Source organism: Ylistrum balloti, unplaced genomic scaffold (genome assembly GCF_031769215.1).
Source record: "Ylistrum balloti isolate Yb309-2 unplaced genomic scaffold, AGI_CSIRO_Ybal_v1 Utg369618, whole genome shotgun sequence".
In the NCBI taxonomy this organism is placed as follows: domain Eukaryota; kingdom Metazoa; phylum Mollusca; class Bivalvia; order Pectinida; family Pectinidae; genus Ylistrum; species Ylistrum balloti.
The window spans coordinates 1,487,152-1,501,968 of record NW_026781890.1 but is presented as its reverse complement, the minus strand read 5'-3'; the positions used below and the strand labels follow the sequence as shown (position 1 = coordinate 1,501,968).

Genomic DNA, 14,817 nt, shown 5'->3' with positions numbered 1-14,817 from the left:
AAATAGATCGAATGTGATACAAGAGAGACCTATCCAGTTAGGACTTGTCTTTCATTAAATATCTTCATATAACTATATCGTTTCACAAGGAATAAATACCAAATTTCTCAGAAATATTGGAAGCATTGAAATACACAATATTTATGTCATAATTTAATGTTTGGCAGATACAGATACCATTATTATCCTTCCTTATCCATCCCTTATACAATTTAACAACCACAGTGGTTTGATGTATATGGTCATGCAGTCAGACATGTATTATGTCACACATATTGATAAATGCATGTTAAAAAGTTGCATTAATATATGCTTCATAATGTGAAGTATTATGTTAGACGTGTGTGAAAGTCCTACCGACATTGGTGCATTTATATAAATCTATTGCTGTAGTAAAACTCCTACTATATATACGACTACCAAGTTTATGAAATGTTTGTATTTAATTTATTAAGGGATATTGTGATAAACTTGATACTGTATTTGTTTTTAAGAAACACGTGCAAAACAGATAATGAAGTAATCAGATAATTCAAAATAATCATTATCAAGATAAAACCAGTCCAATGATATACAAGTTTGCTAGTTATGTTTTAGGAAAAAGCAGTATTAGCAATGATATTACAACCTCTGTAAGTAGTGTAAAAATACAGGAATTACATGGGAAAAAATGCTTAATAAACAATCACAATTAATAACATTATAAAATTGATTAAAATAGAAACCAGAGGCAATGAGTTTTTATTGTACACAACTCCAAATGATTATTTTATCTGAAATATTTCTTTCAAGCTCAATGAATTCAAATTTTAATATATCTCCTATTATTAAGCATCAAGTTTTACCAAGTAGTACTCAGACATGCATACTTCTAGAGATTAAAGATTGTGATAATGAAAAGGACCCAGATTGCTGAGCCGGTAGAGCTTTGGCCAATGTTACCTCAGGAGAAGATCCGAGGTTTGTGGTTTGATGCTTACTACACAAGGCAATTTGGATTTCTCTTAGCAGCAGAGAAATGACCAGTCTGTGTTGATGTGGTTGTATTCTGTAGCAAGACTCTTTACCTTACTGGTTTTGTTAGCATACAACTATACGTTGTTCAGGGAGGTAGCCTTTAACCAAGGAGATATGCTCTGCCTCAAAATTAAGTGATTGATATGCTCTGCCTCAAAATTAAGTGATTGATAATAACATAGGCACATTGCATAAAAGAACAATAAACTAATTAAAAAAAATAAGCATGAGGAAGCTGATTAAAAAACTTAACCTGTATTTTGATAACATCAATATTGACAGGTGACCACACTAATTACACTATGATAAAAAAAAATCAATTCATCCCTTAATCAGTATGGACATTTGACAGCACTAGTTTAGATCAAACTAAATCAAGTACACTTTTATATTGACAAATGACCACACCATAGGCTGTAGAATTAAATGCACTTGAGTATTGACCAAATGCCCTCCTTGCTGAGAACCCTACCAAGACACTGCCCCTGTTCTGGTGTCCGTTGGTCCTCTATCAGGAATGATCTGCTTTGCATGTGACCTTCAGTATATAATTTAAACATAAACCTGGGTCAAGTGTGCAATGTTTGTGACATCTCTGATGTACATAGTTTATATAAACAGCCTCCTAGGGTTCATTTGTAGACTATCTGTACTGGCATGTAGTTAATGGAAGGAAGGTAGAAAATATCAACTAGTTCCTTACAGTGGTGGTGTATGATGATGAAACCCAGTTTTATGTTTCTAGAATTAATTAAGCATGATAAGCATGTGAAAAAGCCATAGTAATGCTTTCCCTGTCTAATTTTTCTGCATGTTCTTTCATCAGATATGTTTACCTGTATTCCCTGTAGTGTAATTGACGAATCATTAAAATTGTCTATTTACAGTTGTTGAAATATTTATTTTTTATAAGAATTTTAGAGGAAAATTTGAGATGTATTGTCAAATTGGTCAACAGTAATTAGGTGATTGCTAGTACGCTCCATACTGGTCATTTGTCTGATGAAAGTAACCATGCAGTCATTGAAACGTCACATTAAAATCTGCTGTTAGTTGTGTTCTTTAAGAACTTTTATTCCATTGACATCACCAACCTGACAAAAATGTTACACAATGTACTGTCGAGTTTTCACCCTAGTTATAAATGTATTCCTGTGATGAATAGTGTAATTATTACTATATCAATATTGATGTTTCTTCCTTAAAAGATAATATGAGCTAGATCTCCAATTCCATGATGGAACATAGATTATGTACTATGCTTATAACTGTTAATAGTTACACAATGGATGGTGATTCAAACTCTCGCAGAAATCTTTGAGGTATTAAAAAGGTCTGAAAGAGTTGTTTAACCTATTATTGACCCCAAATATTTTCGAAATTATCAGTCTGCAAATGAAGAGAGATGTCAGAAACATTTGTGGAAGATATAAATCCTGTTTTTCGTTTATCAGTATTTAGAATTGTATGTTAAAAGATCTCAGATTAAGACTCTCCCATTCAAAGGGCTTTTAAGAGTAGGTGTTACTGCATGCGTCATCACTTAGGATACATGCTAGTTGAATAAATTAATAGATTAGCAAGCCATATTGAATACATTTGATTGCAAGGACAAGTTAACAAACCACAGTAATTGGTTTGTAATACCATTTAATACATGTTAACCTGAAATCAGCATTGATTTATATTAAGCATTTCTAACACAAAAACGCCCCCTTCAGATAAACTGTAGCAGACTTGATGGGATATTTGAAAGACATTTCAAAGTAACTGAAGACTTGAACTTTAAGTAGTATTGTACATCTGCATAATGGAAGATGGAGGAGTGAAAAATCTTTTTTCATTGTTTTATCTTGCTCTGCCCTTTTTGTAGTTTTGTTTGTTCCTTGTTTGCTAAAATCAATTCAATGTTTCTGATGTTAGAAACACTGCTGTTTTCTTTGAAATGTTTCTAATGCGAAGAACGTCTGATAACTTGCAATGTTATACAAGCTTTACAATGAATTTTATCCATCAGACAAGTTTTAGTATCAAATCAAAGATCCCACTTTGCATGTCACCAATGTGAGAATAAAAATACGAGTGACAAAGTTTGGACCTAAAAGTGTAATAGAAGTTTCACAGTAGCTATTTGTACGCATGTTGCCTTGGAAATTGCTTGATTTTGTTTATATTAGGGTAGTTTTATTTCAGATTAATTGCTAGCTAAACCAATTTGCTGACAAATACCTTTATGAATTATTAGATAAATGAAAACAAATCAAAACACCAACTTTACTTCTGTCTGTTAAGTTGATTGTTGATCACAATCTTATTACAGATGCCTGATTTAAATGTTACAGGTATAACAATGATACGTAGGGTTGATATGTACAGTGTTGACACTCATCATATTCATACTTACAATTAAAGCAATAGAAATTGTTGACTTAATAAGAAAATTTCAGGCGACGACAGGATACAACGTACATGTTGAAGAAAAATAACTACCCTAATAAAGATTTGGTGTTTGCTAACTTGGATATGTTTTTCCATATATATGTATATATATATTTATATTGCTGCATTGGTGATGTTGTCATGGTGATTGGATGTTTTATGGTAATGGCATTAAATTTTTTCATCTTTCTTCCTTCCTTGCGCTCGCTCCATACATCAACCCGGGGTGATAAAAGGACTTTGAGGTAACTGTACTCACAAACGTATAACACTCCGACTGCCAAATTGGCAGCCAGTCCCTCTATTGTAGTGGCCAGTAGACCAGTAGTTACTGTACTGTTGTTGTCAACCTTTTGTTTGACTATACAAGCGTCTTGTGGCACTTCGTGTGTTTGCACTATTCTGTTTCTTTCATTGTGTGTGAGCATATTAGTTTTTTCAGATCTAAGAATTATTCAATTGGCATCCAAGTTTTTAGTTTTTATTATTTATTTTCAAGTGTTTTGATTTTGTTTTATTAGTGATGTGTTTTCTTCTCCTTACCAAATCTGGAACAGAGACAATTAGGACAGTAACGTTTGTGTTTTCCGTTGAGTTTCTGGGTAAATTTTTTTTCTGACCTAATCGCTTTTTGAGATGTATAGGTCAGAAAAGAAAATTCAGTTTAATGCGTATCACCCACTTAATCGTTAAGTTGCTTTCAACGTTTTCATTTCAGTCATTTATTGAGCTAGGTCGAATCAAGAAATGTTTCACGCAGAAAGGCGGCATATTTGTTCTAGAGGAATTTGGTAAGGTCATGGCTCGTTGCACAAGTTTTTTACTTTTAGATTTTAATCCTATTTATGCCTTGATGTAGTAGTAAGTATATGCTGTTTGCTTTGGATGTGGTAGACCTGTGAACAATACTTACCAATCAATAACAATGCCTTCACCTCTCTAAACAAGCATGGATTCATCGGTTACAAATTGTAAAGGATTTCACAGTGCCAGCTAAGAATTCAATAGGAGAATTTCTAAAGGAGTGCAGGATATTAAATATTATCAGATAGAACCAGCATTATGATGATTAAACAGCTAATTGGAAAAATGGCACACTTTTAATGTAGACGTTAAACTCATTCCCGAAATTAAGTGTGATAGGTTTTATTGTATATTCAATCTGTTACCGTTATGAATCGTAAGCAGGTTTTTTTGTCTGCAAATAAATGAAAAGAATAACAATGATCAGATGTAAAGCCATGAAGTGAAAAAAAATGGATAAGTTAAACATTCTATAAATGCAGAAAATATGTAACTTTATCATTATAAATGTATTAACATGTGTCAGTAACTTGAAATGACAGCATAGTTTTGGTTCAATTTATCAGGTGCTTAAAGTGATATCATTTAAAATGGTTAATTGAAGGCATTGTAGTACACATGCTGAGATATGTATGTGTTATATCAATCGTTAGCATGCCTCTTGTTGAAGATTCCTACCTCCGTGTTTTGTAATGTCTTGTATAGTTAGTGCATGCTGGTATTTATTACAGTTTAAAGTCTGCTGGAAATTTCTATTTTTTTTTTTTATGGTAAGATGGGGTATATATTCATATCATTAATATGTCAATAGATTTGATTCCCCAAGTAGAATAAAGCCACACTTATATTCAATTTTTTTCTCATCAGTATTTTTGGTTTCATTACTCACATTTAATGTTGATCAAATACTCCAAAAACGAAACCAGACGTAGCTATAAATAGTTATTTTAGTGATGATTGCTGTGACATTACATTGTGATTTTGTCCCATTACATTTTTGATAGGAAGGCTGTATATATCTGATTGCCTCCAATAGTTTAAGAGAGTCAGGTTAATACTGAAGTGATGGGTGTGTTCTGTACAAAGATATAGAGCTTCTAAACAAAACCAGCATGTTTATGATTGGTTACTTTACATGTAAAATCCTCTTTATAATATCAGTAAATATTGTTTTGTTACAAGCTCATCATTTTGCATGAAACCCAAATTTACCATCTCCAATATATTGATATCATATTGAAATAAGTCTTTCTTTATTTACCATCTCCAATATATTGATATCATTTTGAAATAAGTCTTTCTATATTCTCTTGATTTGTCCTCTTTCTTTCTTCCCCTTTTTTGTTTGTTTTTGTTTTATTACTGTCTGTCATACATGTTCCTTGTGAAATCCTTAAGTGTTTTAAATATTCTAAACTGCTTTTTTGTTTTCACTGTTTGTTTTTTTTTTTTTTTTTTCTTTAATTTTTCTGGATTGTTCCTGTTTGCATTTTTATATCTAACTTAATTTCTCATGATTTTTTGCTTGTTTTGTTGACTGAAAATAAATCTAATGATATGTGTGCTAATCATTGAATAAGCTAAAACTATTTATTGCTTATTAATTCTTGAAGCATCAATTATATTCATTTTTCAGTCGTCTACATTAGAATGCATTTTTTCTTATATGTATTTCCTTACACCTGTGGTACTGTTAAATCATGTATTCTCATGGGCGTAATTTTCATGATTTGAAGTAAAAATATTTCATAGACAGATCATTTCATGAATAAACACATATGAATATATATACTTATTTTAACAGTTTGTGGGAATAAAAAACTGGATTGAAATTATCAACAAGATTAATGAAACTTAATCCCCCATGAAAATTAATGATTTTATTAAGTATTTTGTGATGTTTAAGTCATTCCCAGCATGATATGTACTTACATCCTTTATTCAGCATGTTTTCTGCAACATTAATAAATACACGTTGATAAAATTGTTTAAATCTATTGGTGATTGTCTTTATAATGAATTACATAATATTTCATACCTCAGTATTGTTTTATTTCAAATATTATGTTACTAGTAACATGTTTTCCGAGCATGTCATTCAGTTTGATTCCATATATCAGAATACTTATTTGGTTTTACCCCTTACACAGTATGCTTTCTATGTTCTGATTTGTTTAATAGTGTGCTGGTAAATTCTATAGTTATGTTATATTTCATTTTCACATGAATACAAATTTTATAAAATATGTTATGCATAATCATAAAAAGATGACTGATCATTGATTTCATTGTATGAACAACATATACAACCACTTAATACCTTTTCCCATTTTACGTTATTGCAGATACCAAAAATCGGCAAGTAACGTTACACAAGTTCAAGTCCAGGATGGTGAGTAGTCTCTGCTGTAATTATGTAAACAAGATATTAGTTTTGTGATCTGTTGGTCGATTGTGTGCATGAAATGTTGTAGATCGTACAAAATAGTAGATATGATTTATTTTATGTTTAAAGTGATAGTAATTTTGCATGAATTATTTTACTATTCTACCTGTGTATATAGTGACAATAAGAAAAGTTATTGTTAGACAATACTTTTCTAACCTGTGTGAGAATAAGCTGCTTTGATTTCTTTGTTGTCAAGTCTCGCAATCTCAAGTAACGAAGAAAGCTTGGCCGTTAACATTCTGCGGAATGATTGGTTATATTAGGAGTTGATTCAATAAGAGTGTGCCATAGATTGAATTCATATTGGTATTTGAAATTGTTGTAAAACTGAACAATGGTGTTTCTTCACCCTTAAAGTGAATTTTCAAATTCACAATAAAATAACATTTACATATTTACTCGACTGTGAAACAAAGTCATGCTTTTTACCTTCAGTTTTGCTTACATATAAGTATGTACATCCCCTTGATTTACAAATTTCTGTCTTATGTTAGCTGTGCTAATGTTTTTATTGATTTCCAAATTATTTACTTGTTGTTGTGTACATGTTGTACTATCAGAATATATCTATCACAATCTACATCCTGTATGCCGAAGTTTGTTGGTCCCTTCTGGAGTCAGTTTCTGTATGATATAAAATAATCAGCAGGGAGCAACTGAGCAAACATCCGTCAATTATTCCCATTTAATCAAAAACTGAATACGCTCTTCTAGAACAAATACATGTTAACCCATAAAGATAAGTAATATTGGTCTTCACCATTTAAACTCTCTTTGTGCCTATGCCTTGTTTTCTTTTGTCCTAAGTAGGGGCACTTAAAAGAGGTTCACTGTAGTTAGGTGTTCCTCTACCATGAAGTTTTCCATCAGTAAACTACTGAAAAACCAAAATAATTCTGCAGTATCCCTTTTGCAAATAAAGTCAATACCTAGTGATGGTAAAGCCTTGGATCACTTATGAGGGAATGGGTGATACAATTTGTGATGAATCCTCCATAGATCATTGAGGAAAGGCAGTCATCCCTTGATTGTGAGACTTAAGGACAAGCTTTAGATATTGATGGATTTTGTTTTGTTTCCTGTTCCCAGGCCAATCCTATAGCTTTGATGATACACAGAATCTTTGCCGTCCAGCATGCTATGATGAAATCACTCACTGAACAAGTGACAACTGAGAGTAGGCGTTTGCTGCTCAATTTTCTTTTAGCCTTTATTGCTGTATTGCTTAACCCTTTTTCTAGTTTGATGCAGTTTAATATACTAACCAATTGTTAATAGACCTTTAGAGCAACTTTATATTTCATCAGCGGAAACACAGATTACAAGTCAATATTTCATAAACAATAAACAGATGTTTGTGAAAGTTATGAACTTTTTTAAAAATGCATGCTTCAGCTTTAGCTAAATTTGTAAAAATGCCATGGGGTTATCAGGTTTGATGCTTAGCTAGTGCTAATACCTATACCTTATATATTCCTCATGGACTTGAAAAGTGTCTCTAATTTCTGTTTATTTCGGCTGAACTGGACAGAGTTGTTCAAATAACCATTCTCATCGGTAACTTAATGTTACAATAGTTTTATTTTGTTTAATTGTGTATTGATGTTGTGTTTTTTCAAATGACATTTAAAAAGTAGCATCAATTAGAAGCTTAGAAGACAAATTTGTCCTTAATACCTTAATGGCAGATTTTGAACAACTGTGTCCACTTTTTATAATAACTCCTTGACCACTTTTAGCTAATACATATATTTTTAATGACTTCTTGACCACTTTCAACTAATATGCAGAAAAGATAATTTCTTGACCATTTTCCAGTTACCATATTTGTTTTTTTGAAATATTGCTTTTGCTAACAAAAATGAAATAGTATTGCTTTGTTTTTGTGTTACTAACTATAATTGATTAAAATTATTAAACATTTTGAAATCAATAATTCAAAACACCCCTTAAAGTTCAATTTTGTTCTTTTTTTCATTTCATCACAATTTTATTGAAGATGTGAAGATTTTAAACCTGCTATTTATGTTGACATCTTGAGTTATCGAGGTTCAAATGTTCAGAAAAGAAAAAAAAAAATCATGATGGCAATGGTTTTACTGTATCCAATATTAGTAATATCACTATGTTCAAATAGTACTTGTATGGATGTGCTTATCTTTGTGGTTTTGAAATTTATTTCTATCCTGATTTCAGGCTGACCAAATCTGCTATGCAGTCCTGTGTGTGTTTTCTTACGTTGCTGCAGGAATGGAACAACAACAACAACCACAAACCTCCTTGTTCCCTCTGCCTACACAACAGAGAAAGCAGACCTGATCGACCAATCAAACCTAAGCTTTAATCCAGTATTTTAATTGCTCACGTTATTTGGACCATGGTGTGGTCGAATTGTTTGAAAATTATGTTTGTCATATACAAAAACGATATCCTTCCATTGACAGAGGAACATTTTCCCCCGTCCTTAACGAAAAAATATATCATCATACAAATTTTTAGCGGTGAAAAGGGTAACAGTATATTGGATATGCATGTGCATCACAATACATACCAAAGATAAGTGTTCACATTTCGTTGCATATTTAACTCTTCATACAAAATATTTTTCTTATTAAATGCATAAGAGTCCTATTGATAGGTTTACATTACATGATTTTTATGTGAATTTTACGATACTGCTGTTGTAAGGCCAAAAACTCCAAATTTTGCAGGCACACAAGTTTTAAAATGTTATGGAATAAATAACAAATTTTTAGAATGTAAAATAATCTACATCAGTGTGGTGCAGCTTCATATTGTGTATGATGATATTCGATTGATTGATATGCTATGAATAGAATGGTTAACTTGTAAAGAAATATATATATAAAAAATATTTTTATATTTCAAAGAAAATGGATATTTTGCTTCTAAATCTCTACGAAATGAAATTTATTTTCCTAATGCTGATATATATATGTTAAGTTGCCAACTTTTTTGTTTGGTTTGATTGGTTGTGATGGCCATTGTTGTGAAGGATGCCATACCTTTAATTAGTCCTACATTGTATTGTGTGTAGACTAGCAAGGCTTAAGAGGGAACCTTGTGTAGGTCATAAAGGCGTATAGTTGTGTTGTTCTATAAATGATGTGATGTGGTACACTAGGATCTGCGGGCAGTCAGCGACTTGTGGAGATGCGCTTGTTTCATCTGTGATACAGATTAATCACAAGCTGCTTCTCACTTTTGAAGTCTAGAGGAACAAATATATATTAGTATAATCCTGCTATAACCTTTCATATAACATCGTGAACATTGGTGATAAAAATATTTAGCATAATAACCAACATAATATGCTTTAAAAGTGACATTTTGATACAAAATACAGAATGTGAAATAAATCTGTACGAACTTGTGATGCTTTGACAGATGTGTAGTAGATAAAAAAAGCTACAAAATGCCTAGGTGATGTTGAACGTGTTCGTTCCGTTACGATTTGTTAATACCTTTGTACAGTGTTAACCTCCCTGATCATGCGTTGTCATGTGATCCCGTGTCTTAGGTCATGTGATGGCCAATTCTTATGCCATGTGATATACGTGAAGATCTTGTGATATTAAATATGCATATTATATCACATGATATAACCATGTTTATATCATTTATATGAGAAATCTGTGACATAAGTCATTTGCCCATCATGTAAAATTCATTTTTGTTTGTTCACCTTTTATTTTGGATTCATCAACACGTTAGTGTTCTAATTCATTGTAGCACTGTCCAATATACTCGTCAGCGAACTGGTACAAATTTGCTACAGTAAACTTTCAGAATTTTATGGTTTAAATGTCGGGAGAACGTTGTCGAGGAAACCAGACACTAAAGAAATATATAAATGCATATACAATGAAAAGTCTATATAATGACCATCATGATTGGACAGTATTACAACTGATTGGAGTGCTAACAAAGATGTGACATTGATTGTGGTATTTCTCGTTACAATGCTGTACGTCTGATCACACCTCCGGTGAATCACGACCTGTTAATTAGATCTGTTTAATGGTTTATTTAGGTCCCGTTACATTGTTGTAAATACCTATACCGATATGACTTTGTAGGAATTATACCATTGTACATTTTTGTATAGAATTGTTCTGATGTCCCGTAGTTACCAGGTACTCACCTTATACCTTGGAATCTGTTTAAGTTTCTTCCTATTGGTTGACGTGTAACAAATGGCGACTGAAGGAATTTAACACTTTCCTTTATCCAAAGGTACCGCCATCTTGATATCTGGTGATGATTTGTTTGATATTTTACACTATATACACAGCTACTAATTGATTCCAAATACATTTAACTCATCAATTTTCTTAGCAAGTTATAACTGTATATTTGCATTTGAATGGATTATTTACCACTAATTACATGAAAATGGCGCTATCCCATAAGGGAGAAAGATATTTACAGGGAAACCTGTTGTTATTCAAACACTACAAAGTGGTATCAAGTTATAGATGGTTTGATATTATACCCAAAAAGTATTGTTATTGGCTAATGGTGGTTAAGTATTAAAGTATTGATTATGTGTTACTGTCTGCATCGATATAGGATTGTACAGTGTTATAAAGACTACAAACACCTTGCCAATTTTTTTTAACTAAACAGACACGATAAAGAATCCCTAGGGGAATGTCCATGATTCCACAATACTCAGCAATGCATTCTGATGGTGAGATATGATTTTATCATGAAAACATACTGTAAAAGGCTCATCAATTTTAATTATTACCAAAAGGTACTGTTCTAGAAATACATTGTAACAATCAATTCATTTGAAAGTCGAAATGATATAGATTCAAACATAATCGACCTAGAACGTCCTGAAAACGAGAAATAGGAAATGTAATGTTTGTGTGTGTTCCAATGGAGGGTTACAGAAAGATAGTTCCTTGATATGAAATCCAGCAACAATGTTCTTTGTTAGGATGCGATTTACCTATGAAATCCAGCTACATATGTCAGTTGTAGTATACATTCATACGAAATCCATTTGCTTATTGCAGTGCAAGATAGCCACACGATATACAGGTATTATTGTTTGATTTGTGAAGTTCCTCCTTGGTATCTCGTAATTCCATTCCATGAAATCCTAAGTCTACGAAATCCTCCTATCTTTGTTTTAATTCCTTCTTTACGAATGTAAAATGTATATTGTGTATGTATAATTGTGATATGAATGCTTAGATTGTGTTTTTAGCTAGACAGTGTTTTCTTTCATTGGAAAATCATTTTAGAATTGATCGAATGGCAAGCGAAAAGGGAATATACTTGAAGAATATACACTGTTGATACATACAATGGAGAATTGTATATCTGATAAGAAAAAATAAGTTTGCCCAGTTTTTCTGACAAGTCATGTGCAATGTTCTCGAAAGAAAGAAAAGTGATACCGCTGGTACATTAGTATTTGATATTGAAGTTGATTAGTGAAATAAGGCATGATCATAATATAACTGGAAGTGTTGTCATACTAGGTATGTGTTCTTTTGTCCAATTATTTTATCCTGTAATAAATCATTCAAACTTGCTGCACAATTATGGCGGACCTCTGAGATTGTCTCGATTTTAACTGTTGATAACTAGGTGGGAGAGTTTCAGGAAAATTGGTTTGAAAACAGGATTAACACTTGAATATGAGGATGGTTTGGTGAATACGCTTTTAGTCATCTACAATCTTGCCAATAGTGGGATACATGACAATATCAAGGAAACTCGTATTGTGTTTAAGAAGGTCAAAAGGTCAACACATTGCCATCAACACACAACACGGGAAGTATTGTTTATTGTAAAACACATTCTTTTGAATTAAAAAAAATAATAGGAGAGAAAAAGGCCAAAAGTCAAAAATGTATCTAACCGTTACATTTCAGTACTAAAATAGGTATGATGTCAGCTTTTGACGTGTGTAGTGATCACCTTTACCCAAGATCGGGTGTTGATACTGTCACCAGTCTTAACAAAAGAAATTAAACAGAATAGGTACATGTAGATACTGGTTACGGTATAATATTACAACACAATGTAGAACTAGCCATAGGATATGCACATGCTTTCAGTACCTACCTGTAATACAAAAATATCGTAATTCTACAATTTTCTACAATGTGATATTTTGTAGATAGAATGCAGACCTATGTTAGGAAAAATTACGTTACACGTGCAATAAACTTAAGTTATTTTATTGAGAATATATGCTCTTAGACGCATTTCGTGTTTTGTTATTTGTTCACTAGACGTTTAACTGTGATAAAATGTCCAAATGGTCATCAGAGAATTTTACCTGAACGGTTAACTTAACAGATGATATATCTAGGATGGACTTGTATTCACCAGGTATTGCCGCTATGGCTTTCATTTTACAACATACCTATTTGTATTGATTGACTTTTACACTATTAAGTCTCGACAACGACACGATGCTACCACGTCGGCAATGAGTTCCTTTCACTCAGAAAATGACTGAATTGTAAACCGTGGTGACGATTTTTTCTTTCTTCCGTATACCTATAAATTTTGTACATGAATAATTTCTGAACATAATGGGGACTGTGACAGCTTAAAACGTCATGAAAATGAGAGGACACCATTAACGTAATTGTTTGATTGTTCGACAGCGGTTTTCTTTAAACAATCAAAATGAAAACAATATGACCGTTAACAATCTCGACAATAAAATCTTATTGTCTGTGTCTTCGATCGTTGGCGATATCTCCGAATTAATTTCAATGTAAGGATCACATGAAATTCTGCCCTGTGACATAAATTTGCCTCCGTATATTCCGGCTGAGCTCCTTTCATCTCTCCAGCTATGCTGTCTCGTGGTTCTAATGTTCCCTTGGCTCCTTTTGTGTTTATTTCTACGAGAGAGATCTGGACAGAGTCTATATACAATATATGTACGAAAACACTCGCATAAAAATACTGTGGGGCGAGTCCGGGATGGGGTCGAGACGATGTCTCTTAGTAACTTAAAATGAGTCGTCACAAAAATTTTAACGTTTTTATTGTGCATCGACAATATTTTGGCTTTCACTCATGTACAGTGAATTATCGGCAAGACAGTACAGATGTATTAATATATAAGGCACAGGTGTGTGTGATTTCAGTATTTCTACATTATGTAGACAAGCCAGACTATAATATTTGTAAGAGGGGAAAGATCGAAGTCTGTTCGGGCCAAGCTCTGGTCTCCGGCACATGTACTGTTTAAGGCTTATTCGTTACTTTAAACTACAACCCTATTATATTTATATAGAACTCCTTTAATATCAATATAACGCAGTTACGTGGTGTTTTCCTGAGACAAGAAGCATCAGTTTAAGTGTTCAGTCTACATGGTTCTCCTTTTTATACGCCCGTCGTATGGCGGGACGTATTATGGTATGGCGTTGTCCGTCCGTACGTCGTAAACTTTCCTCGTCCGGGCCATAATTTTGTGAGTTCTTGGTATATTGTCCCCATATTTTGTACACATATATATCTCAAGGTGACAGCGTGTCGCGTATAAGAATTGTCCGCCTCGCATGCATAGTTTCTGAGTTATTCCCCTTTAGTTTTTCTGAGTTATTCCCCCTTAGTTCATTTTTCGTAAACTTTCCTTGTTCTTGAATAGCTTTGGACGGGCGTATATTGTTCCGCTCTGAGGTACTCTTGTTAAAACTTTTAAGACAGCCGTACAACTGTGCGTCTAATCCTTTCAATGATGTGTATCTAATAACACAGGTAATGACATAAGTTAAATAATTTATACCCCTCGCTGACCACATACATTCTCGACACTCCAGGGGTTACATAACGTGTAACCATATTGGTTTTATTAGTCATGTGTAACACAACCAATTGCAGCCAGACAATTACATCGATATTGTTAATTGTACTGAGCATGTTTATGGGTTGTACGGCTGACATCTATGAACCAGTTAAGTTTAATGATACCATCTGTTCAAGTGATTTTTGTTAGCGATTCGATATATCATGAAATAACAATCCAAGATGTAGTCAAAATGTACTTCTCCAGTTGTTAGGAGTAAACTGTTACAATAATTACTACAAAATGACTAATA

The 14,817-nt window shown here is 32.7% G+C and overlaps 1 protein-coding gene across 3 annotated transcripts in view; it reads left to right on the top strand.

The window, feature by feature from the left end:
* Positions 1–12,960, top strand: part of LOC132549243 (MAP kinase-activating death domain protein-like) — a 72,083-nt gene extending 59,123 nt beyond the window's left edge. For all 3 annotated transcript variants that reach the window (XM_060213168.1, XM_060213176.1, XM_060213160.1), the window contains 3 exons: positions 4,175–4,247; positions 6,606–6,652; positions 8,906–12,960. In XM_060213168.1, the coding sequence (XP_060069151.1) occupies positions 4,175–4,247; positions 6,606–6,652; positions 8,906–9,028 (243 nt within the window). In that variant the 3' untranslated portion in view covers positions 9,029–12,960. The remainder of the gene's footprint in view (positions 1–4,174; positions 4,248–6,605; positions 6,653–8,905) is intronic.
* Positions 12,961–14,817: the final 1,857 nt, after the last annotated feature.